The sequence below is a fragment of the Pseudopipra pipra genome, chromosome 2 (assembly GCF_036250125.1).
Source record: "Pseudopipra pipra isolate bDixPip1 chromosome 2, bDixPip1.hap1, whole genome shotgun sequence".
NCBI classification, from domain to species: Eukaryota; Metazoa; Chordata; class Aves; order Passeriformes; family Pipridae; genus Pseudopipra; species Pseudopipra pipra.
This window is the reverse complement of record NC_087550.1, coordinates 58,965,171-58,990,604: the sequence shown is the minus strand read 5'-3', so window position 1 is coordinate 58,990,604 and position 25,434 is coordinate 58,965,171. Positions and strand designations below refer to the sequence as shown.

General features: G+C 40.2%; 1 protein-coding gene across 1 annotated transcript; it reads left to right on the top strand.

Moving 5' to 3' along the window:
• Window positions 1-1,803: 1,803 nt before the first annotated feature.
• Window positions 1,804-25,222, top strand: OLFM4 (olfactomedin 4). Its single transcript, XM_064645622.1, has 6 exons — window positions 1,804-1,957; window positions 4,172-4,249; window positions 7,891-8,043; window positions 14,021-14,233; window positions 15,166-15,319; window positions 23,352-25,222. The coding sequence occupies exons 1-6, from the start codon at window positions 1,877-1,879 to the stop codon at window positions 24,143-24,145; spliced, it is 1,473 nt and encodes a 490-aa protein (XP_064501692.1). The 5' UTR covers window positions 1,804-1,876; the 3' UTR covers window positions 24,146-25,222.
• The last annotated feature ends 212 nt before the right edge of the window (window positions 25,223-25,434 follow it).

The window sequence follows — 25,434 nt, the reverse complement described above, 5'->3', positions numbered from 1 at the left end:
ACCTGAAATCTGCTCTGTTCTGGCTGAAGTGTTTTTCACATGGTGCAAAGGATATTTCACAGCCTACAGCTGCTCTGACATGAACCACTCTGTCTTGCACTGGAGCTCAGGGCTTCAGTCCTGACTGTACTTACAGTTTTGGTTTCTCCATTCTCTGGACAGCACTGTGATTTACCCCAGGAAAGCAGATCACTGTAACCTGGGAGGAAGAAGCTTGGATTAATTTTCTTGCTCTACCAGTATGGCTCTGTTTCTTTTTGCTTTTACATTATCACATGCCTTCCAGGTCTTGTCTATCTTAGATTGAATTATTAGCCATGAAATCCTCCAGTAGAGATGCAGCTTCTGCTGTGAAAAAATGTTTTTGCAAGAACTTATTATATCCTTACCCTGCAAGATGCTTCTTCCAACCTTGTGAGTCTGCCAGGAGGCTTATGCTTATGCAAAGCTGTGGTAAAAACGTGTTACCCCAATGGACTTGACTCCTCTGAAGAGTTTTCTAGTATGGATTTACCCTAAGCCTCAGCTTTTTCATTGCCACCTGGAGCTGATAGTGCTGTGGTAACACAAGAAAGTCTTAAGAGTTCCTTACCAGGGAGCTGAGTTTCATATGAGGTAGCACTACTACTCAGAAATACTGCTGCTCCTGCCTGTACCTCTGCCCACCAACAGGGCATAAGGGAATAAGGGTCTCCTAATCACTTTCTTCACCTAGACACAACTATAGCCTTTTGTTGCTGACCTAGTAGAAGAACTCAGTCTGACAAAATGAAGAAGGAAAAGGAAAATGCTATTTTGGTCATGGTCATGTTTTGGTCTAGGGGACTTCTTGACTTTTACAAGTGCACAAACATGGCTATTCCCTCAGTCCTGACTAGAACCTTCCTTCCAAACACCAAGCTCATTTTCCCAGTGATGCACAGAACCTGAGAAACTTTAATTTCTTTTGCACCAGATGGAGGCTTGCAGCTGACCCTACCAAGGCAGTAGCTTGTTGGAAGTGAGAAGTTTCCATGGTGGGTTGGGTGCCTTGGGAACTGCAGGCAGCTCACTGCTTGTCGTACAGCAGTGCAGCACAGCTGGGGAATGTGGGGACCACACTAATTCTGTGTGGCCTTTTTTCATCTCTCTGATTCAGTGCTCTAGAGACAGGACAGCGACTCATTGTGATCAGGTGGCACGTAGCTCCATGAAAAGAGTGCAGCTAAGTAAGCATTGATGGGTACATGGTGTTAATACATGAGCAAACATCAATGGGTACATAGTGTTAATATATGATATGTATGACTGCTGGGACGGAAATGGGAGATACTCTGTGTCTCACCTGTGCTATGTGAGAATAAAGGGAACTGAAAAGCTGTAGAGACCCCTGTGTATTTTACTTATTGGCAAAGGTTGGTTGGCCTTTGGAAAAAAGGGAACATGGTTCTGCTGTGTGAACAGTCTAGCCTGACCTGCTCTTCTCTGTACATATAATAAATAATAAATACCACCAAGACCTGTATTGTCTACATAACTTTGAAGGAATCTATAAGAATTTTTATGATTGAGTCACTGTAAGGGAAATATCTGTCTACCTGCCATAGCAAATAAGCATCTGATGTTCTGCATAACCAAGATTAAAATCAGACAGTGTACTGTATGGGAAAGGTATCCTGTTAGAAAATTGGACATAACTAATTTATGATGGTAACTTGTGTTCTTTGTACGTTAGTAATTTGGCACCTGTTATTATATGAGTTTATGACATCACTTACTTATCCAAAAACTAAAAAAATATCACGCAAGTTCCTTAAGGTTTGGTTGGGGAAATCCCCAGACTCTACTATAAAACAAATCCTTTCTCCCTTTGCTGTCACATCTGCTGGCTGAGAAGATGAAGTGCACACAGGTGGCTGTGCTGCTCCTCATGCAAAGCGTGAGTGCTCTGGCTGGAACAACGACAGCAACTGAAGCGGTAAGATGGGGCTCTCATAACCTGAACTTTGGTGCCTTCTTATATTCTCATGTAGGTTGCTGAAAATTCTTTCAAGGTTGCTGGAAAATTATGAGATCTCTGCATCATTTTAAGAATGGAGAAAGTTTAAAGTATTCCTTCATCCTCCCCCCCAACTAATATATAGGGACTGGGTAATAAACGTAAAAGCGAGGCACAGGTTTAAAGTCAGAGTCAAATTCTGCCTTTGGTTAGATGAGTGCAACTCCCAGTGAGGATCCAAGTCGGATATTAAATGCTCTGTGTAGCTTCTAATTAATTAGCAAGGGCTTATAGCAGGAATAGATCCACATCTTTGATGTGGAAGGAGTTGGGAGGTGGGAGCTTTCCCAGTTGCATGATTGCTGTCATGCTCTGAGACAGGCAAATGAAAGCCATGTTGTGTGGTTTTTGTCAGGTGCTCTCCCTCTTCCTCAAAATACTGTATCTGGTTGGGCAAGAGAGAAGTTCAAAGCAGATCAAATCAATCAGAAAAAATACCAAGACAACTCCAAAACAAAGGCAACATCAAATTCAGGGAGGGAGGTAGAAGAGGAAACTTTGAAAAATGTTTTTTTAAAGAAAAAAATTACAGTAGTGAAAGATCATTTTGATTTTGTACTGTCTTTTTTTTTTTTTAATTTAAAACTGGGCTTCAATTATTAAAAAAAAAATGTTTGTGAATAGTTTAAAAGGTCTTTCAAATGAAGCAAAGCATTTTGGGGTTTTTTTGACCCAAAATAACTGCCTTTTGGTATTTATTAGTTAAAATTGGAGGAAAACCATTTTGGCTCCCTATGACTTTTTCTGATTTATCTGGTTTAGTCACCAACCAGAAAATTCCTGTGTGCCCCTAGTTATATTTTTTGAAGTTTGAGAGTGCTGTGGATGCAGGCAGTGAAGTCAGCATCTCCTGGGAAGGTGTTTTTATCAACTCCAGGAATGAAGAGTTGCAAAAGTCAAGATGGAGGTGTAAATATATGTTGATAAGCTGAGGATAGAAAGCTTCATAGGGAAGAAATTCCTCCTCAGTCTGCTTAGCTTTAAGCTAGTCCTCAGTTTGTGTAATTTACACAATTTGTGATGCTCCTCTGCCCAAACACTCTTAATTGCTACTAGCTGCCCCCTGTTGTGTACAGTGTAATCATGGAAGCACACAAATGACTGTTCAAGTGGGTTTATTTGACAAACTGTCCCACAAAGCTTGTTTACACTGTGCCACTCAATAGACCTGCCCTTTGCTGGCCATTTGGATTTCTCCACCATTCCCTGGCTCAGGAATATGGTTCCAGCTGGGATTTGGGAAATGCAGAAAGACCCAGCAGAGAGTGACCTGTTGCAAGGGAAGCCCATTTGGTGCTCTGTCTGTGACACCATTTGACATTGAGGGTGTCTTGCTCCGGTTTCCAGTCTGCCAGAGATTTTGGCAAGACCCTGTTACGGTTGACAGCGTGTTGCACCACGGCAATGCACCGTGCTCTGCACACTGTGTGAGGATGAGCTAACCCACAGTACGGGTGACAGCTGCTCTCCTTGCTGTGGCAGGAAGGCAGACATCTGCCACAGATGAAAGTTAAAGTAGATGTATATAGTCTTACTACCTAGAAGGTTCCCAAGGTGGACCTGGCTGTATCCTTGGCAGTTTGGTGTCTTTCCCCAGCACTCCCTCTCCACAGTGGGATACTGCCACCTCCACGGTGCTAGTAGCAGAGAGGGACATGTTCCCCAGCAATCACAGCTCACACCCTGACAACTTGGTGTGAAAGGTGCAGTGAGTCCTGTGCTGAGAGGCTGGAGCATGAGCTGGGTAGTGAGGTGCAGACATCCCTGCTGGGAGGACAATATTCTCTGGATTTATGGCAGAGGGGTATGGTACTATCTTTTTAGACTGCCATACAATCTGCCAGGGCTCAGAGCCCCAGCTCCCACCTCCTGGACCGGCTGAGTGTCCCCTGCCTTGCACTGGTCACACAGAGCTTTTCTTCAAGAAGAGGTGTATGTGAAGTGACACTCTGCCCAGGGAAACCATTGCCTCAGCAGCAGATCAGAAAAGCCAATTAATTTTACAGTTGCTGGGGATGGCTCCCATAATAAAACAAAGTGCTTTGGAGCGGCAGGATGGGGCCTAACTGGTGGGGAAGAGATGGTGCATATGCAGGAAATCACACTGAAAAAAATCTTTCCTTTTCTTTTCAGACCACTCATCTCTATACAATGCTTCCATACCTGACTCAGCCTAGGGATACGAATGGCACACTGCACACTCCGCCAAAGGTATAACCATTACTGTGCTTCAACAAAGTCCAGAAAAGAACAAATTTAGGAACTTCTGTCCCATTCTTTAAATGCTACACAGTCACTCAGAGGCTTAACCCTGATACATATAAGCCAGTTAGTCTATCTGGGAAAAGCATTTATATGTTGTGTATCCAGTATTTTAGGAAGTAGTGAATTTCTAAAATCTTCGCTACTGCTACCATGGCATTCAATGCCTTAAGTCACATCCAAAGCTTTGGCATTAACTTTGTAACTACTGAACTGGACCCCAGACATGAAGCAGATGGGGCCCTGGGGGTTTGATGGCAATGTGCCAAACAATTTGGTGATTAGTCTCCCTGGAGGAAGTCTTCTCTCATAAACTAGAACAGGGCCTTGAAACTATTTGCTGAGGAGTACCCATTTCTGGTTGCTGGGATTCAAAAAATCTCGATTCTCACTGTTCTACTTCACTAATATATTATCAACTATTTGCTGATAGAGGGACCCAAATCTGATTTCTGTGCCTTCTTGTACAGTGCTTAAGTCCACGGCCTGCAGATTTCAATGTTTGGTTTCTTTCCCTCTCTCTATCAGTGACTGTTTAATAATATGTTTGCCTTGGGACAGATTCAATGGGTTACACTTGCTCTGAATGGTCCTGCAAGCTCGTGTCATAAACAGAGTTCGTTCAAAGAACAACTCCAGATTAGGTTGGAGATGGTAGACAGCTTGACAGCAGATCTTTCTTGTCTAGGCTAGCCAAGTGTGGCACCTGGGATGTGTGGAGGGACCTCTTCTGAAACAGAGTTAAGTCTCTGACTCCCGTAGAGCACTTAGAAAGTTAAATGGAGTCAGGGGTCTCTCTCTCTGAGTCCGACTAGCAGGACTCAAATCTTATCCATCTCCTTGCCCAGCTGAGGTGGCTTCTGTCCCCGCCATGGTCTCTGTACTTGTCATGTGGTTTCTGTGGATCCCATTCTCTGTCTTAGGATGAGCAAATAGCTGTTTCAGAATTGTGAATGTCACTAGGATACAGTGACAAATTTCCTGGTTTTCAGAAAATTGAGTAACTGCTGGCTCCTACTCCCTTTCTTAATTTGAAGGGATGTGGAGAAGGAACATTTCTCATAGCTTCAAATATGTATATCTAACAGCTTAATTTTACAGGGTGAAAGTTGCTGTCAAGTCCTTGCTGTAGGCTAGGACAGTTCACTCTCTTTTAAGCATTCTGTATAAATTATTAAACTTTAAAAAACATACAACTCCATCAAAAGTAGCACACTTTCTCACGCATTTTTCTACAGGATGAAGGAAGACATTTTTGTTACGATTGTCATTTGACTGGTATTATATTTTGATTGAAGCACTTACTGACCAAAGGGGCTTTTAACTAAACGTGTCTCTTGGTCTTGTCAGCATCATGATCCCAGTGTCTGTAATGTCAATGGAAGAATGGAAGCAGTTCTGTCTGCTCAGGTTTACTCTTTTGGAAAAACTGTCTCTTGGCTTAGATATAAGCTGCACTTACTGCAGTGAAGCTCTGCCTTCAACTCAAGGCTCCCTCCTAACACAAACGTCAAAAGATAATGATTGTTTTTCATAGGGAGGTTAAAAACACGAGTTGGAGTTTTTTTGGGAGATCATCTGAATACATTTATGAATTTTTTTTAGCACATGAAATAAGCAGGATAAATCTAGAAAACTTACTGCTATATACAGTAAAGACTGTAGTTTATAGCAGAGTGTACAATGTATACAAAGGTGTAGCAAACACTGTGCTATACTATGTATAGTACACTCTCTCTACATATGTAGACATATGCACATATTTGTGTTATACACAGAAGGAACAGAATACAATACCTTCCATATAAAAATTAGCATGCCAGTGTGCAACAGTCTAAAAGAAAGTCCCATGTACTCACTAAGCCACATTTATTTCTTCTTTTGGTTCCCCCCCATCTGTTTCTTTTGTTATTGCTGAGCAACTTGCCATCCCAATCATGCCCATACAGAGAGGACTCAGAGATGCAGAAATGTCTGACTTAGGAACTTATTTTTCATATTTTCATATTTTACATACTTGTAGCCACATCTTCGAAAATACTTGGAAACTTAGACATAATACGTAGTGTGTTCTCAGTGGGATTTTCAGAAATGCTTTGGTAACCTACCTGGCAGGGAAATCAGTGGAAGTTATATGCTGGGACATTCTGGAATGCTTCTTTTCATGTTAAATGTCTTCTGCAGTCTGTCTATGAGTGAAATTTTAAGACCTGTGGTGCTTGAACAACACAGATAAAATGACTTTTCACGCTTTCTTTCAAAATGAGATGCATGTTGTTTGTTGTGACTGCAGTAAAGAGGTTGCCAGAAGTGTGAACTGTGATCATTCCTGCTTGCTGCTGTTCTCTTTTTGGGCTCAAAGATCAAGACAGCTTTGCTGCTGGCCATCACTGTGTGTTCTGCACTGGTTTGTTGGTGAGGATGTTAGTTGAAATCACTGTGAAAAACCAAGAGAAGAAGTGCTGAAATGTCAGCTTTCAGGACATAGTTTTGTTGTTTGCATATTTAAGAGGGAGAGAAAAAGAGAAAACACATGAATAACACTAGTATTTCTGCAAGGCAGGAGGAGAGATTATAGAATGAAGCATGTTTAAAGAGTAAGTCTGTAGCTTTAAAATATGCAGCTGCATTGAAGTGTGTGCTAGAATATTTTAAAGTAACATCGAATATCTTTATTAAGAAATTTGTGATAGGTTTATGAATTGGGAAACATTTTGTGAGCAAACAAAAAAGAACTGCTCCAAACATACTCAGTATTCAGCCCAGTATTTATAGAATATAGTGTGCTTTGACTGTAAATTATGACAAGATCATGAATTGCCAGCCTTGACCTTTTCATACCTCATACACATTGCTCCAGTGATGATGCTTTGAGCATGCAGACAACTGGGACAGGGCAATTCATGCTAATGGCATGGTCAATAGCTTTGCCAACTATTCACAAAAATGGATGGGTGGGCTGTGATATGTGGGTGTTACGAGCAATATTTTGTAGGAAAATAAGAACCTCAACCTTAGGCCAAACCTGCATATTTAATTCATCACCTTTCAGTGGTGTATAATTAAATATATGTCTGTTTGCTGTGGGTGGCTGAGAAACTTCAAATGAAAGATTTTTCTTTTCAAAACTTTCCCTGTTACTAGTTCTACTTCAGTGCTTTCATCTCTATGGATGGAAATGACTAGATGATTTGATCAATTTAGATTAACAGAATAGTAAATATAAGACATAAATTGCTAAGTTACTATTTTCCTGCTGTTGCCCACTTTTCTATCTGCTGGAAAAGTTATTTCATTATGTTAGGAACATTGTCCATAAGATTGGGAAAGTCAGGACTATTATAGGCCTCTGTTTTTCTAATGGTAACATCTTTACAGCAGTATTTGACTATTTGCAGAGAGATTTGTAACGCTGAGTCATAAAAATTGCTAGATATTTTGAGTTCTTTGGAAGAAAAAGGTGGAAGCTGGCTAGTAATGAAGTTATTGATCTCATGATTGTCGCAACTCATATGAGTGCCAGACATTATTCGGTACTAATTGTAGAGAAGAATATTAACACTTTTTTTCTTACCAATTTGTTATTGCAGCTCTTTGCCAATGTATCTGGCTCTGTGGATGATGAGGGAACTTGCCAATGCTCTGTGTACCTGCCGGATACCACCTTTCCAGTGCAGAAGGTTGAACAACTGGAAATTATAGCCTCAACACTCTCGAAGAAATTTGAGACAGAGCTTTCTAAAGTAAGGTGTTCTTTTCTCTTAAAAATAACAGTTGCATCTTTCCTGAAAAATGGTTGCCTGTGAAAAAGTACAGCAGTCAGCACTTTTCTGTGGTGTGTCTTTCAAACCATGGGAAACTGGGCTCTGTAAGAACAAGGAGAAAGGTGATTAAATCTCTAATCTTTGACATTGTAGCATGTCATACATTTGAATATCCTCCTGTCTCTTTTCTAGGCCTTTGCAGCTAGAGACATATGGTATTTTTTGGAAGAATGATTATGTTTTTCCTCTTTTGGCTCAGTTTTATTAGTTTGTGATTGCTACATGATGCTATAGGAAGCCAAGCCTCCTGCTCTTTCATGTGTTATTATTTGTATCAAGCCAGCCAGATTGTAGGAAGGCAATGAAGGGAAAGAGGAGAAAGGTCACCAAAGGCCAGAGTGAAGAAGTAGGTGAATATTTGCCCCTTCGCTGATTCTGCTCTCACAGATAAAAAAAAATAATAAAAAAAAAATCAAATGTCTTCCTTGTCAACATCTGAAGCTGTCACAGTGAGACTGCTGAATTATGCATTTCTGTTGAAGACAAACATACCTTACACTGCTTTGGCTGCTTGTTTCATGAATTGAGATCCATTTTTTTGAGAAACTCAGGCAAACCTACACATGCTGGAGTGCACTGGGTGAACTGCGTGTGAAGACAGAACTCTGCCTTTTACTTTTTATAGTGAATAAATATTCAGGATTCAGATTAGGTGCCCAGTAGAAAGTGTTTTCTTCAGAAACCAAGCATCTTAAGAAATGAAGTGTCCTTGAATTAATCAGCAGAAAAGGCAAAGCATGAAATTATAAATTCTAATCATTAATATTCATAACCCTCCTCTCATATAATCAAGAACAGATAAGAAGTTATGCATAAAAAACACAACAACAGGCATGGGATCCTATGGTAAGATCTTTCAGTTCAAACTGTGTGTTTTGAAAGAAGTGGAGCTAACAGTGTAAAACATTCAGCTGTCAGCAGGCATATGAAGGACAAGTTGACAGAAGTCCCACTGCCTCCAAGCACAGGAATTACCTGATCCTTTGCAGCATGGAGGTGTAGCTCAGAGTTAATGAGCCATGAAAATCACTGAGATTTCAGATCCCCATACAGTTCCCACTGGGGTCATTTGAAGGTAACTGCATTGGAACAGGATCAGGGGCATGATTCCCAGCCAAAAAATTGGCATGATTCGTCAAGGTGCTTGTATACCACCTTTCCCAGTCACTTGTCCTGGTGTGACCAATCTCCTACCAGTACTTTCCTCAGAATGGTGCATGCTTCCTTTATCTGAGTGCCATACAGGTATGCAGAGCATCTCAAGTGCTGCTTGACCTCTCCATGTTGACAGTCTCAGATATCCTTTGAATTCAGACATCATGCTTATACATAAACATAGGTTGCTATAGATACCTAAAATTAGGTGTATGGATTTGTACCTGAAACTCACCTCTAAATTCACGGCAAGCTGAATCCCTACCCTAGACATTAATGTCTAGGTTGCCAGCTGGTGTCAGCTGGTGACAACTGTGTTGTCATCCTTTGGTGCCCAGCAGTGTACCACAGTGTAGACACTGACCTCGACTTTCAGTTCTCACTGCAGATAGTGAAAATTCTTGACTGTACTCAGGCTTCACTGAATTTCATCCTGTCGAGACCAATCCGTCAAGCAGTGTTACAATGCATCAAGTTGAAGTGTGACGTATACTTTGGTGTGATATGGGCAAAGAGACACTTTGGGTCAGAAATTAAAATGAACAGATTGCGTTTTGGTGTAACTTTACGCGTGCAAGATTTCTCAGTTATAATGTTGTGGATTTTTTTGTAGGAAGAAGAGAGCTGTTGAGCATGGCCCTATTGAGAACTGAACTTAAGTACTCTGAGATCTTGTGATGCATCCCCATGCTCAAAAATTCTTCATGTTTTCCATGTGGAAAGAATCCTCCTTATGCAATTCTGCATATTACTTTAGTCATGATAATACTCATAGAGAGAAAGAAATAATGAAATGGAGGAAAGCCAAGCATTCAATATTGATCACTATTAGAAATGATCCAGAGCAAATTCCTAGGGAATTTCATTCAGACATAACCCAGTTTCACCACAACAGTGTGAATTTCTACTGAATGTTTCCTTTTCTGACTCTCAGAATCCATGCTTTAGTTGCTCTTCTGAAACACCCTTTGAAGCTCATGGAAACTTTTCCTGGGTAAGAGCTGCAGGATTGGACCCTCTTAAGGATGCTTTCCATGCACTAGAAGTCCCAGAAAAACAGCCTGATTGACTCATTAACCTTTTGCCTGATTGTTGGTTAATTCGAAAAGCAAGGGGGTCCTTTTTTAGAATCAGCAGGCAAGGAAGCTTGCAGATAAAGAGATGCTCTCATGTGCCAAGTGAGTACAAACCATAGGCTGAAAATACCAGACTAATTTTTCCTCTGTCACATCAACCTTTGCCAGCATAATTATGATTACAGAAGAAAATTAACCTTTTAAAGCAAAGCAGTAATTGGCTGCTCCTCTCAATAGAAAAGGGGAAAGGACACTTCCATAACAGGAATGGATCAGCACATGGTCACAAGGAGACAAAATGCCTTTCAGAATATGGCTCACAATGGCCACAACATCCTCACATAACCAAAACAGGAGGCAAAAGCATGCTTGCCCTCTGCTTTGCAAAACCAGTTAACCTGTAATGGAATTCTTCTCTGTCTCAGGAGGCAGACTGCCAGCCTTGCTCCTTATGGACCTACAGAGTGCAAGCCTGCCCAAAGCTAGTGTCCTGGGCTGAGTGATTTCATAAAGTTGCTGGTTTTGTCATTTCTTTCTTATCTTCTCTCAGTCCTCCCACATTTTGTCTTTTACATCTTCATCCTGCACCTTTGTTCCCCCTTCTGTACTCTTCAAATGCATACTGGAGAAGTGTCTTTTTGCATGCTGCAAAACCTGTTTTGATAAATACCAATTGCAGGTAAATGACACAGTAAATGAGCATTGCAGATTTTTCCTGCCCTTTTCATTACATGAAGGTGACAATGCTTGGAAAGGAGGAAAAAACTGAAACTGAGGATTTTTTTCCCTTATATATACCTCGCATGACTCTATTCCCTTCCTATACAAGGCTAACACAGGTCCTATGCACTCACCATACCCTACTTTAGGCTTTATGATAAATGTGACTGCAATCAGTACTAGTTATTGGTCTGTATCCTTAAATATAAGATACACACAAAATTTCTGTGCCAGCCTGTCAAGAGACAATAGCCGGTCCCTAGCAGGGAGATGCAGTGCAAGAGCAGGGATTACAAGCTGCTTAAATCTATCTGCCAATAAAAGAGCAACATCATGTTCTTTTTTCAAATGATATTTCTAAAGTACGGAAACTCCTAAACCAGACCTGAGCAAGTGGTGACTTCCACACAGGGCATTGCTATGCTTGACATATGTACTGGATTTGTCTGAAAAAGCAGTATAGACCTGTTAGAGCAGCACTGCTGAGAAAATTTTATTTGTCCAATAATTCGCCAGGGGAGATATTAGCTTAAGTTCATTGTGATGCTGGTGTGGCCCTGCAGAGTGATGGTGCTAGTTCAGGCTCAGCTGTACTCTGCTGGATGGTGTTGACATGTCCTTAAATGACCTAGATGGTTGACTGAGTGAAAATCCGCTAATATGGGAGGAGAACTTCAGGTCTGTGTCCTGCAGCATTCTGCAATCAGTGCTGAAATAACTATGTATGCCTTGTTCCAGCCCTCAGCATTTTGTCCAGGCTCTGAGGACCCTGGAGAAAACTTCACATTCATAGGTTTCTCACTAATGAATAGCCAATACTAATTCCAGCAGCCTGTTTATTTCAGTGGTTTGTGGATTTGTATCGCAATATTATTACCAGTATTACTGTGAGAAATGTTATTAATACCTAGAGAGGTTTCCTAATACCTCTATGATATACATAGCTTCACCTCTATGATATACATCGCTTCACACAGCACTGCCATTTTGTTCAAACATGGGCTTGCTTTATATTTTTCGGGCTGCACTAATATATTCTTTCTTTTTTGTTGTTGTGCAAACTCTAGACACATATTGACATTTGAAAAGTTTTTTTTGAAGATCTCTTTCAGCTCCAAACTGATTTTGGTGATCATTAAAAGTGTGAGGTCCAACTACCTCTGGTTTTTCCAAGAGCATTGTTTGGTTCTTCTTATTGTTCCCTACCAAACAGATGATGGTGACAGCTAGGAAAAAGGATCCCAGTTCTTGGCACTGTTGACAGCCAGTTACAAGGAACTAGGTCTAAGTCTTGGTAGGCTATTATTTTTTATTCTTAATTGCAATAAATAGCTTGAAGTTACCCTGGCTTGACCTGGGAGATCTAGAACATCCAGTGCTATTAGTCAGGGTGCTACAGCTTGTGGAGACAGTTTCGAGCAGCTCAAAGTCTGGCTGCTTCTTTAGAACAGAAGACCTGTTTCAAACTCTGATTTAAATATATGGAACTAAGCAACCTGGTTTTGGTGTATACTATGTATGTGCATGCAGAGGTTTTGTAGTGGGTTCTTTAAGATTTATAATGTAGTTGTGCCACTATTGAAAATTATACTTTTGAACAGAGGATCTACTCTTACACTTCTTCTCCTTAATTCACATCACTAAATAACTTATGGACTTAATGGATCCTTTCTGCCCTTCACGAATTTCCATGCCATGAGCTCCCATACCTCCTCTTTGGTACACAAGGGATCAAATCACAATTGAAAGGAATTATTTGATAAATATGTTTTTTTGGAGTCCCAATCTCAAGGGCTGGTGCCAGAACAGAAAAAGGGAGGATTCATGGTCTTTACACCATGACAGAATCTTTGATGACATTTCAGAGACAACAGGGAAAAATACTGACTTTTATTTAATATTAAGATAATGTGAAAATACTTGAGAAGAAAATCTTTAAGCTGAAGAAATAATAGTTATGGAAACAACAGTGCTCTAGAGAGAGGCATGCATACCATCTCAGAGTATAAATACGGAGTTACTAGTGCAACAAACTAATTATATTTATGCTTCTTATTTTTTGTGATATAATTTTATTGATTTAAGGGAAAAGAGACATGACTTTTATGAAGCATATGGGAGAGAAATTATGTCTCTTTACCAAAGTGTTAAATTTTGAGGAACTAACATTTCTAAGGGAAGTCTCAAATCCATATCATATTCTTAACATTCTGCATCACAATGCTTGTGCTGTGACCTTTACCTTCGCAGATATATGTGTGAAAATATATTTATCTGGACAACTGCTTAATGGTTCAAAGACTGAAAAGGCTGCTATATAAATTACTTTAGCTAAAGCCCACAATATATTTTACACTTTCACTTAAACGAGATTTGATTTTTAACACTGTGTTCAAACATTTTCCCCCTGTCTAAAGACAAACATCAAACCAGTATTGCCGATGTTTGACACAATTCGAATGTATACAGGGTAATGTCCTATTTGGATTCATAGTTAATAGGAAATGAAGCTGAAAAGCTTGGGAATCCTTTGTGGCATTTTCCAGCCTCCTCTGGTTGCTTTTGAGAGATAATACACTGCATATTTCCTAATAAAATTTTCACCAACAGAAGTTCTTGGCATACTGAGGATAAAATTAGCTTACAGAGACAATATTGGCAAAGAATTAAAAAAATGGAAGACTGTGAATAATATTCTGCCTTCAGTTATCCCCAGGCATTCCTGAGGGGATTTTGTGAAACTGCCAACAATAAGCGAGGGTTAAATTTCACATTTTTTATGTATGTGATGAGAATTTCATTTACGTAGTTTATGTGAAGAATATATATGTCAAGTATGTGAAAGCTATGCATAGGGCACTCAGAAATATAATAAAGATGTCAAACAGGCTTGCCTTATTTGCTAATCTGGACTTAAATATGTATCTCTTTTTTCTTTCTTTAAGGTTATAGAGTACTCGAAAAGGATTGAACTGTATCAGCAGCAAATTCTTAATCTAACCATCAGAGTGCAGCATATGGAGGAGGGCAGTATATCCTACACAGAACTGGACTTCCAGTTACTGAAAGTGGAAATCAGTGAACTAGAGAAACTGGTCACTCAGCTGAAACCCAGCCTTGTTGGAAGCAATGTCATCATTGAGCAAATATATTTGGAGGTATTGTCAAAGACTTAATTAGCCACAGAGGGTTCAAATATACAGATAGTCTATTCTCTCTTTAGTGTTTAGGTTGAGGAAATGTAGCCTGTCTCTACTGCAGCCGGTGGAATTATTTTAGCATTTCATCAACATAAATTAAAAGAAAACTTGACCTTAAACGTGTTAAAGTCTTATTCCTTGATAAGAAAAGATAAGCACAGAAAATTAAAGAAACCCAAAACCAAATGGAGACCACTCCATTTTTGCAGAATATCTGCCCGAAAGTTAACAGTCTTGTGTAGTGTTAAGCACACAAGCTGATGAAATTACTATAATGAATATTAATTTACAGACCCCCATGCTTGAAAGCCTCTGTGCTTTAATTCAGATAATTAAAAAATCAGCTTCTGGTTGCTAGGGCAGTGGCCCAATCAATACGAAATCAAGAAGTGGGAAAGACTATCACCTTCTCAGCTGACTATAAATCACATTTTCAAAACTGTAGTTAATCACTCACCTAGAGAGAATAATTACTTCAGATGGATAGTGAAATATCACTTTCTCCATGTCCTCTAGATCATCAAGTAGGTGATTAAAACCATTATTTATCTTTGCAAATAAAATTTCCAGATACTTTTGTAAGGCTGGAATAAGTACTTTCTATATTTAATAGCTAGTACTTGCCTATGACTTACTGGCTATTTTTTTACTAAGTATAAAATAACACTATATTTTTGCATTCTGTTATACAACTTAGTCTTAAAGCATTTCCTTGTGTTCACATACCTCTGCTGGAAATGTCAAGTTGAGGCTGGCAGGATAAGGCCTATTCTTAGGATATTTTTTAAAACATTTTTCTGTAGTGCCTTCTGTGTTGTGATCAACCCTGCCTACAAATACCTGTACAATAAAGTTGACATCAAGCTTGTTCTGTTTTTTTTCCCCTCTAGATCACAAATCTGACTATACTGGTAAATGAACTAGAATCACTGGACAAAAACAATGTCCTTGCAATTCGTCGACAAATTACGTCCCTGCAGAAACGACTGAAAGAGTGCGAAGAGAACGCAAACAAAACTACAGTACACCCTTATTTCCCACCAGGTAAGCATATCACATAAGAAATAACATAATACATAGTTAGAACAGTAAATGCATAGTTAGAACAGTTAATATTAAATACAATTGTAATGATAACCCTTAGCTCTCTTGAGTAGACAGCTCCTATTAGTTTCAGCAATGGATTCAAATGGAAAATGAAGGCAGGAGTCAAACTCTTATAGACACAGTAGCTGTTTTCAACTAGAAAAAGTTGTAATCTTCCTCTCACCTATAGTGCAAAAAGCAAATCTGTACCCCTCTTCTCTTTTTTCCAAAACAATTACCTGTGGGAAAGTATGGGTTTTGTTCTAACCAGCTTTGATTTTTAATAGTTTCTGTGAAAGTGACCTGTGACATGGTAATATTGCTCTAATGCTGCTTGGGAAATGTGTGAGCAACTGTCGATGTACAAAAGCTGTTGGCATGTAAGCTCTGGAAGGTAACCTTGCATGAAGATTACTTTTGCTTCACAGGCAAAAGATTCTTCTAAAACAGAACGTCAAGAGATTGGAGGGAAATTCTGGTCTCAGGGAAGTAAGTGGGAGCTGTATTACTGCTTTCAGTGGAACTAGGATTTTATCATTTTCTTAATTAGGAAAGGTTATATTCTGGGGCCTGGATCAGTGGCTCCCAGAGTGCAGTTCATATAATGGTGTCAACAGTCACAAGGTGTGTGGTAATTAGTTTTTAACCAGAATAACTTTTGTCTTGACATTGTGTTCAGTTTGAAAAATCACACTGTGAGTGAATCACAATCTGAGAAATTTTGGGAGTCAGATATGATACACTGGAGCAGACCATTTAGGAAACACTAGTTTAGATATGCCAGGTCAAGCATCCCACTTGCTAAGAGACAAGAGGATTTATCAAACTGTGTTGATCCCCTGAGTGTTTTATACACAGGGGGTTCCTTTTGGCAGAGTATTGTAAGAGCAAAAGTGCTGTGTTGTATACAATACACAGGGGAAGAATCTTGCTTTTTCACATAAGCTGGTTAGCAATCAGCTAGAGGAGCCTATAAAAAAGGTCAAGTAGTGTCCTGCTTGCAAGGAGCACAGATTTGCACCTATCAGCATTTACCTTTCATCACCTTGAGGTCAGCTAATTAAAATATCTCATTGGAAAGGTGAGAGGGAGAAATACAAGCTTCCTCTAGGGTGAGCAGCTCCTCATTGGGTCTTCATGGTGGCGCAGGCAGTTGCTGCTTTTCTCTGACAGAATGCACGAGTAACACCTTGTCTGGGAATCAGACAGGAGACAAAGCCAAAACAAAAACCTGTATTAAAAAATCTCAAAGCCCTTCTCTGCCTCTTAAGGAAGGGCTTAAAATGTTTCAATGAAAAAAAAACTACATGAAAGGCATCTCACTGATTTATTGAGGGTGATGGTGTGTGGAAAGAAACAATCTTGTTCTCTTCAAGCCTACAGCAAACCTTTGTTTTGGTGAGAAAGTACTGAGCTTTGGAACAAGAATACTGTTTCCTTCCATGAGTGAAGAAGGAAAGGGCTGCTTTTAGGTCTGGGTGGTTGGTGTGTCTGGGGGACATAGCAGCTTTCACTAAGTGGGAAAGGGAGGACAACACTTCACAGTGCAGCTCCATGCAGGGATAGACAAGTCGTGTCTAGAGCAGGATGATAACTCTGGGATGGATAAATGTAACTGCAAGGAATTGGGACCGCAATAGAATTATTTGCCATTGTTTCTCAGGGCATGGTAGGGAGATGGATAGAGTTTGTCTGGGACCAAAATGGTATTGCTTTAGCATTGTCTTATTCCCAACTGGTGAGCCAGCTAGCTCATGCACCCTTGCATTGTAGCAGAAATAACCAAGGAGGTCAAAATCCTACCTGATATAACAGCTTCCAAAGACTTACTAGCACTGACGTCAGCTGAGGACAGCCTCTGGTGCTGTCTGTGAGTTTGTCTTCTGTTCACAGCAACAGGAACTTGGGAGGGGTTCCTGTGTGTGTGAGCGTACTGTCACGGCCTCCTTAAGGATGAGGGCGACCTTTAGGGTAATCTTTGAGGCTGGCACAAAGGACTGGCAGAGAAATTGCTGCAGGCTGGCAAGTTTTCTTTGTGATGGGAGATACCAGCTCTACAGATAACCCAGGTGTTATGTAGGCTCAGATCCTTGCTAATCCATGCAGGACTAGTATATAGCATATGCATAGACTTTGTGTGACTGATGGGGAGCAACTCTCATCTGTGCAGAGAACTTTGTAGAGCAACTACATGTCCTGAACACTGTATCTGAAAACACACAGAAGTAGTAAGATGTGATTGCTTAGGACGATGAAGTAAGTATCTCCGAGGGCTGCATTTTCTAGTTGGTCATTTTGAAGTCTTGGCATGGATGCTCACACCTAAACCTCTGAAGCTCTCTAGCACTCATTTATGTGTTTGAACACAATTTCCATATGTTTTCTCGGCAAGCTTGAATGCCTTGAATTTCTGCCAAACCACTTGGCCTTGCCCTGCTTTTAGTTCATATTATATTTATAAAGTTTGTATTAAACTGACTCTTTGTCCTGTTTTCAGATTGCTTTTTCTTTCCCCCTTCATCCTCTCTCCTGCATGTCCTGGGTAGGCAATGTGAACTAGAGAGACCTTGGTTAATCCCTAAGATGTCTAAGATTATGAGTCTAAAGGCAAGTTTAATTAAAGCTTCTTGCTTTGCATTGCTGTAGTACGCAGCCCCTCTGACTCTGTCCCCCAAGGCTTTTGCTGCTGTATTTCTCAGAGTGAGCAGGCCTGTTCTCAAGCAACATAACAGAAACAAATCACTTCTTTCCATTTGCCCTGCCGTCTGACTGGAGAGGTGGGTGTTGAGTGTTGAATATAGTTAATCATCCCCCTCATCATCACTGGCTTTCCTATCTGCAATGGTTCCTGGCATCTCGCTCTTCACCACTCCAGTGGGAAGAAATATTTATCCATTTGTTTTCTTTTGTGCCGATCTCATGTGGCTGCACTGGGTAGGTACAGAGAGGAAAGACCTCAGGATGGTTCTTTGAGTACTGCAGAAGATTTTATGTCACATCTCACTGAAATAATCTGAGAGAGGGAGAGGAGAGAAGTGAGTCAGGTGAAACTCAAAGGCAAAATAGAAAGAAAAAAGGAGCAACGTTGGGGTTTTTTTCTGGCTTTTATACACTCAGAAATTAAGGATTTCAAGCTACTGGTGAATACGTCTCAGCAGCAGGAAAACCTGAAGTAGCCTAAGGCTGAAACTCACTCAATTCTATTGGAGTCTTACAGTGATTTCAATTTACCTATGACCCAAGTTTTCTGTGGTTTTTTGAGTAATTTGGGTTGTGTTTTGAACTGAATACATCCATCCACAAAGAGAGAGACATGCCTAGATGTGAAGGAGCAAGATTCAGGATGGGAACAGTTCCAGGCATGGAGGAAGATATACAGTAATTGACAGGACTTTATTATACAGACCTTACAGTTTTTATGTGCTTATAAATATACACATTGTATGTTGCCCCTATATTTATATTTCCCGGGCGTGCCCAGGCATGCCTGCTTCCCTGCTCCCTGCTTCCCCGCTCCCCTCTCTGATTGGCCGGAGAAGCTGCAGAGAGGAGACAACCTCCATTCGCCCTTTCCTTCCTCGGCTCCTCCCACGTTCCTCCCCCTTTTGCCTGTGTCCCTATCCCGGTTTGTTCCCCTGTTTGTCTGTCTCATGCTCCACCCCATGTTCTAGCACTTTCCCCGCCTGAACTGATAAAAAATCCCGTGCACGCCTCAATAAAAGATTCCTTGTCTTTGGATCCATCCGTGCTGTGTCACGGCCCCATCTCCCCTCGGACTGTGGCACCTAGAAGCACCAGAAAAGAGCTGGCCAGTCTTTCTCTCCAGGACTTCCTGAACTGCCCCTGGAGATACATGCATTTCTCCACTGGCAGTGAAGGGAGCCGAACTAAGGGAGCAGAATTTATAGTTGCTTTAAGGCAGGTCAGATGAACTCCAGCCCTCCCTCCACCTCATCTGCTGTTACATGTTGCCAACACAGGTCTTCTTTGACAGCTGTCAGCCTGTATCTGTGCTACGTGATACTGGTGAAAGACTGGAGTGTCTTTGTTCGTCTTCCTATGTCAGTGAGAGAGTAGGAGACAGGATGAACCTTTCCCTTAGAGCTCTGTCTTCTGTATCTCAAGTCCAAGTAAGGCTGGTAACAGCTCACTGTTTGGATGCAGTGGTTCATCTGATGGGACAGGAGGGTGCACATCTGGTGCTTGGGAGGATGCGTGAGAATATAGAACCATCCTGCTTCTGGTCTCTTTGCCCCTCGTGGGAGTTCCTTTAAATGTGAGTCCCACCTTTTTTTGTGATCTTTGGCTTGATAGGCCAACTGTGGTCCCTTCTCTTCTGCAATCAGATGCAGCTGCTTGGTGGGAGGAGGCTGCTGGAATGTTTTCCTGTATTATTGGAGTGAGAAGCTGAAGTGCTCTGCCAGTGCTTCAGAGTGAAGTGGGTAAAATCAGACCCAACAGGATGTGTCTTACATTCAGTTCTGCAGCCTGTTAGCCAAGCAATTCAGACTCACTCCAGTCCTGACAATTAGGTGTCAGCTCCTTTTCTGATAAATCAGAAGGATTAGGAGACAACTGAGCTGAGATACTGGTTCTTTGTGTAGGGAGAAGAAGTATACGTGTATGTACTTATGTTATTCCTTCCCTTGTCTATTTGCTACATTAGCATGAAACAGAGGAAGGCAAAAATACCAGGGCATTATTTATCAGTGGCCCAAAATGGTGGAGAAAGGAGTTAAAAATCTGAAAGTTTGAATAATGCATATGGATTTATTTCAAGTACCTTCTAATATTTACAAAATTACATGACACTTTGTTTCCTTTGTGCATTTTTTCCCCACAAGATCCAGACACAGAGGCAAGTTTAGATTAAATAAACAACAATGAATTCTTCTGAACCTGTGTAAAAGACGAATCACCCCTGACTATCACAGTTTTTAAAAAAAAAAAAAAAAATGTGAGAATTTTTTCAAGGAATCAAAATCAAGCACATTCTCTATAGAAACTGCAGACAATTTTTGATGTCATTAAAACAGAACACGCTTCTAACTTTATTTTAATAATTCATTATTTCATAAATAAAAACCAAACAAGTGTTCAGCAGAGAGATCTCTTTAAGGGGAGAAATAATAATTTATTATTTCTTTTGTAAAAAAAAGGTCTCTCTGCTGAACACACGTTTGTTTTTTATTTATGAAACAATGTATGAATTATTAAAATAAATCTGGAATTGTGTTCTGCTTAATGGCATGAAAAATTGTTTGAGGTCGCATATAGATGAGCTTAGCAGTGCTCCACTACCTGCAAGCTTCGGTGCTATAGTTTTCTAAACAAATGAAGAGTTTTAGAGCACTTAATAACCATTTAATTCTGAGATAAGTTTATTGTGATTTAAGCACAGTAGTATATTCAATAGGTCACCAGCTTTAAAGAAGTCCTCATGCCAGAGTTATACATAATAGAGATATAAGAAAAAAACAGTTTCAAATGATTTATGAAGTCGGCAGACTGCAAACCATTTTGCTGCCTTAGCTTTCTTCCTTTGCATGAGCTGAGGTATAAGCACCTCCAAATGCTGGTATCTGTGCCAAGTGCTGAGGCCACATTACCAGACATGCTACTGCCATTTCCAGAGATACAGCCTGGACAGCCATACAGCAGTGCCTGCCTTGTGTGCTATATTTGGAAATGAGATTTCTGCTCCAGGGCCTCATCCTTTGTAAAGCACTTAAGTGAATGCTTAAATGCTCATCTGCTCTGAGCCAGGAATGCTGATTTGTGTCGATTCTTGGTGGTACAAAGAGAAGCAGTATTCAACCGGGGTCATGCCATGTTTCAGCTGCAAGAATCTCAGGACACAAAAGGGTCTGGGGGAGGAGATGGGATTGTTTACAATTCACGTCACCCTCTCTGCCATCAGCTGGACACTCAGTGATGAAGAGCCGCTCTCATGGGCAATACTGACTCCAAGGAAGTTGCCAACATGGCCTGGGGACACAGGGATTTAGCTCAGCATAGTGATTAATATAAAACTGCTCCTCATCTTCCTCACAGATGTTGAGAGGAGGCTGCAGGTGAGTTGCCTGTCCCTCAGGTCACAGTCCTTAGCACAAGACCGCACAAAACTATGAAGAATGAAGGTGTAAAGTAGGGGAAGCAAAGAAATACTGTATTTTGATTGAAAAAGAAGACATGAAGAGCTTCACTGCCCAAATTGACTTTACACATTGGCACAAATGTTACCCACTTGCTTGGGTAACATTACTAACACTCAGAATACAGGTTTCCTTGTCTCAGAGGCACAGCACCTTTCTCCTGGGCAAAACAGATCAGAAAGAGGTTTCTCTGCATTTGCAACAGTCCATTTTTTTCACCAAATATCTTGTTTACCAGTGTTTTTCCAAGTAGAGCGCTTCATATTGGTCTGTCTCTATGTTTCCTTCTATCTCTGGAATGGACTGTGATGTCTTTGGGAACAAAATGTCTCCTAGGTTTTTTTCTATCAATGGCTTTAGGAAATTCCAGTTCTTCTTCATAAGTATTGTCTGGCCTTGCTTAGGGATGGTCAGCATTGAGGACAAAAGGTAAATTCTTTCTCTGTTATTTCTCTTTCTTCTTTGTGATAAGACAGAAATTATTTATATGCCAGACATCACTTTGTATGACTGAGCTTATGAGCCATTCTTTTCGTAGCAGCTGTAAGAAAATGCATGGTTCCCATGCAAAGTATTAAAGCCTCAAAAGATAATCTTGACTTTCATCATTGACGCCATAGCTGGCAGTGCATGGATTTCCTGTGTTGAGGGAGTTATTATTAACATCAAACAATTGTGGTCATTAATTTATTCATTAATTGATGTGGGAGACTTGGGTCTATTCATGTTATACTCCATCTTTAAATAAGAAAGACTGTCTGATGTCTAGCGCACCCTAATGAACTGGGAAACATTGAAATACCACTAAGCTTGTGAGCTGGTACCAATCACTTGACATCTCTGTCTCCATTACCTCAGGGGAACACACTCTTACAAAGAAAAATCTGGGACACTTTTGTGGCAGTAGTAAAAAAAGCTGATATTAACATTTGGAAAAGCGCATGCTAGTTTTTGCCAGTGGCAGCTTCAGACTCATCAACAGTCCATGAACACTTCTGAGTGCAGGATTTTTACCATCAGTGACTTATAATACTGAGAATTTGTCAGGAAACAGGAAAGTCACTAATTCACCATAAGTAAAAGGAAACTATTTCTTGTATTTAAATTAAATTTTCCATGATCCTGAAAATGGTTTTGCTGTTGATATGTGTAAAACAAAGCTGTTCTGGTTCAGCTTGAAGTCGTATTTTTTTCCAAGTCACCTCACATGAAAACTCAGAGTAATATCAGTCTACATTTCCTGGGCTGTGATTGTTACTGTCTGCAGATTTCTTTGAGGGCCTGAGGTAGAAAGCACCATGTGGCTGTGACGCACTGTTGTAAAGCTAGCATTCTGACAACAGAATGCTCATCTGAAATGTGACTCTGGAATTACTGCTGCTGCTGCTCCTTCCTTCCTCTTTTTTCCCCATTGCCCAAGCTTTTGGTTCCACTGAGGTAGAAAATAACCTAAAATGCTTCTGAACTCATATTTTCCAAGGGATCTCCTAGTGTATCAGGCTGGCCAACATCAAATGGGTAGAAATAGAAATCTGTCCCTTGTATGGAACAGCACAGTGAGCACTTATTTTCTTATTCTTCAAATAACTGTAATGATATGTACTCTGTTTTCTATTGTTAAATTTTTTGAGTCAACTTGGAACACTGAGTGCCATTCAGTTGCTGACCTTAGCCCAAAAGGAACCTTTTACACATGAAGCTATTCATTTATGTCTGTGTTTTGCCACAAAGCTAATCTCTAGTAAGCCCAGTCTAGAGGCTATGGTCTGCAAAACCTCTCTCCTGGTAACGACAGTTGGAAAATCTGTTTGCTTTTTTTTTCTCTTTAATTGCAGGTACCTGCATTCACCGTGGACTGCTGAATGTCAGCCAGCCCTATGTGGTAAAGCTGAACTGGAGAGGATTTTCCTACAAATATGGGTCCTGGGGTAGAGATTACTCTCCCTCTAATCCAGAGAACGAAGTCTATTGGGTTGCGCCATTGAACACAGATGGGAGATACTTGGAATACTACAGAATTTATAATTCCTTTGATAATTTGCTGCTGTTTAAACCCACATATGAAAGTAGAATAACCTATGGGGAAGGAAGTGGTGCTGCTCTTTATAATAACTATTTGTACTATCATGCTTATAGTTCAAGATATATAGTGAAGCATGATATAAAAAGAAACACACAGGTTTTGAGGAAAGAGCTTCCAGGTGCTGCTATTGGTAACCGTTTCTCCTATGCAGGTGTAGCATGGCAAGACATAGATTTTGCCGTGGATGAAAGTGGGTTATGGGTAATATATTCAACAGAAAATAATGTAGGCAACATTGTGATTAGCAAACTCAATGAGACCACACTTGATGTGCTAAATACTTGGCAGACAAGACAGTACAAGCCATCTGTTTCCAATGCTTTCATGTTATGTGGTGTTCTTTATGCCACAAGGCCATTGAACACTAAGAAAGAGGAGATCTTCTACATGTATGACACGAGTACTGGCCAAGAAGATAGAATTAGTGTCATTATGGATAAAAAGTTAGATACAATCCAGAGTATTAATTATAACCCCACAGATCAGAGACTGCATGTTTACAATGATGGTTACCTTGTAAGCTATGATGTGACCTTTCATCCTTAGTACCCTAGTGATATATGCATGTGATAAAACTGGCAGCAGCTAAAATGAGAGACCCATTATGCCTTTAAACAGTGCTATTGCCAGTTTAGAGTTCATCTAGTCTGATTACTGTGTCTTTGGGTGTCATATAGTTACTTATACTCTTTAAAGGGATTGCCTGCTCTATTTGTTGCTAATATGGCTGGCAGCGTTTGGCGCTACTGGGTTCTTTAGGTTTTGATTGGTGTTTATGGATGCTCGGTGCTTTACAATTGTCCTGCCTCTGAGGGTTGCTTTTGTGTATAGATTTAGTGCATCTTGTTTGCAGAAATAGCTGAGCACAGCCTGTCTATTGACCAAGAAGCTAGTTACCCACTGGTTTGCATTTGTCAGAGTAACACAGGCAAGGCACTCAGAAACTGAGAATGAATTTCCACTTATCTTCATCAGAGTGAAATAAGGCCCCTTCTGTCCCACTCTGCTTTATCTAATAATTTCTTGTGTCTAAACCTGGTCTTATGAATGTCTTACTACAATTCAGTCATGTACTCCCATTTTCCTGGCAGTACAAAGCAAGAGACACTGTTTTCCTTTCCTTTATGCTCTTATAAGTTGATGCAAATTCTTCTATTGACTTTATTGGCCACAAGCAGCTCTTGGTATATATAATGCATTGCCATAACAGACATGTTATTAGATGTGCCTCTTTTCAACATTTTTGCCATTCTGTAATTAGATTCCTGAGAGCCTTGTTAGTCTAGGGTTCAATTTGTTCTATGGGGAATTCTATCTTATAGCAAACTAAGAGGTCTTGTGGAAAACAGGAGTCTGGTCAAACTAATTGAATATTATGATGTGGTTTTGTGGTTTTGTTTTTTTTTTTTTTAATGGGTATTGTGTGATAGTTTCTGAGTATGTGCATTGTAACAATGTCTTATTTTCATAATTTCAGAAATTCAGAGCTCTGACTAAGAAAGCAGTTCATGTGGTTCATTTTGTGCTTTTACATATGCAAATGTGTTTGTGCCCTCTGATAATCAAAATCAACACATATACAACTGATTGTTTTTGTTTTAATAAAAAAAATATTTCAAAGAATCTCAGTTGTTCTATAGAGGCATTTAAAGCTGCTTGCGACAAAGTGCTTGGTAATTTCTGTGATGCAACAGTAAGCTAGAGCACCAAATGTTTGAAATAGAATCACTGCACTCAACTTGGACTCTGTATGCTTAGGTAGGAACAACACAAAGGTGTGAATCTGTATGCCAGCAAGTATAAAAGGGGGGCTTTATTTCCCTGCACAGAAATAT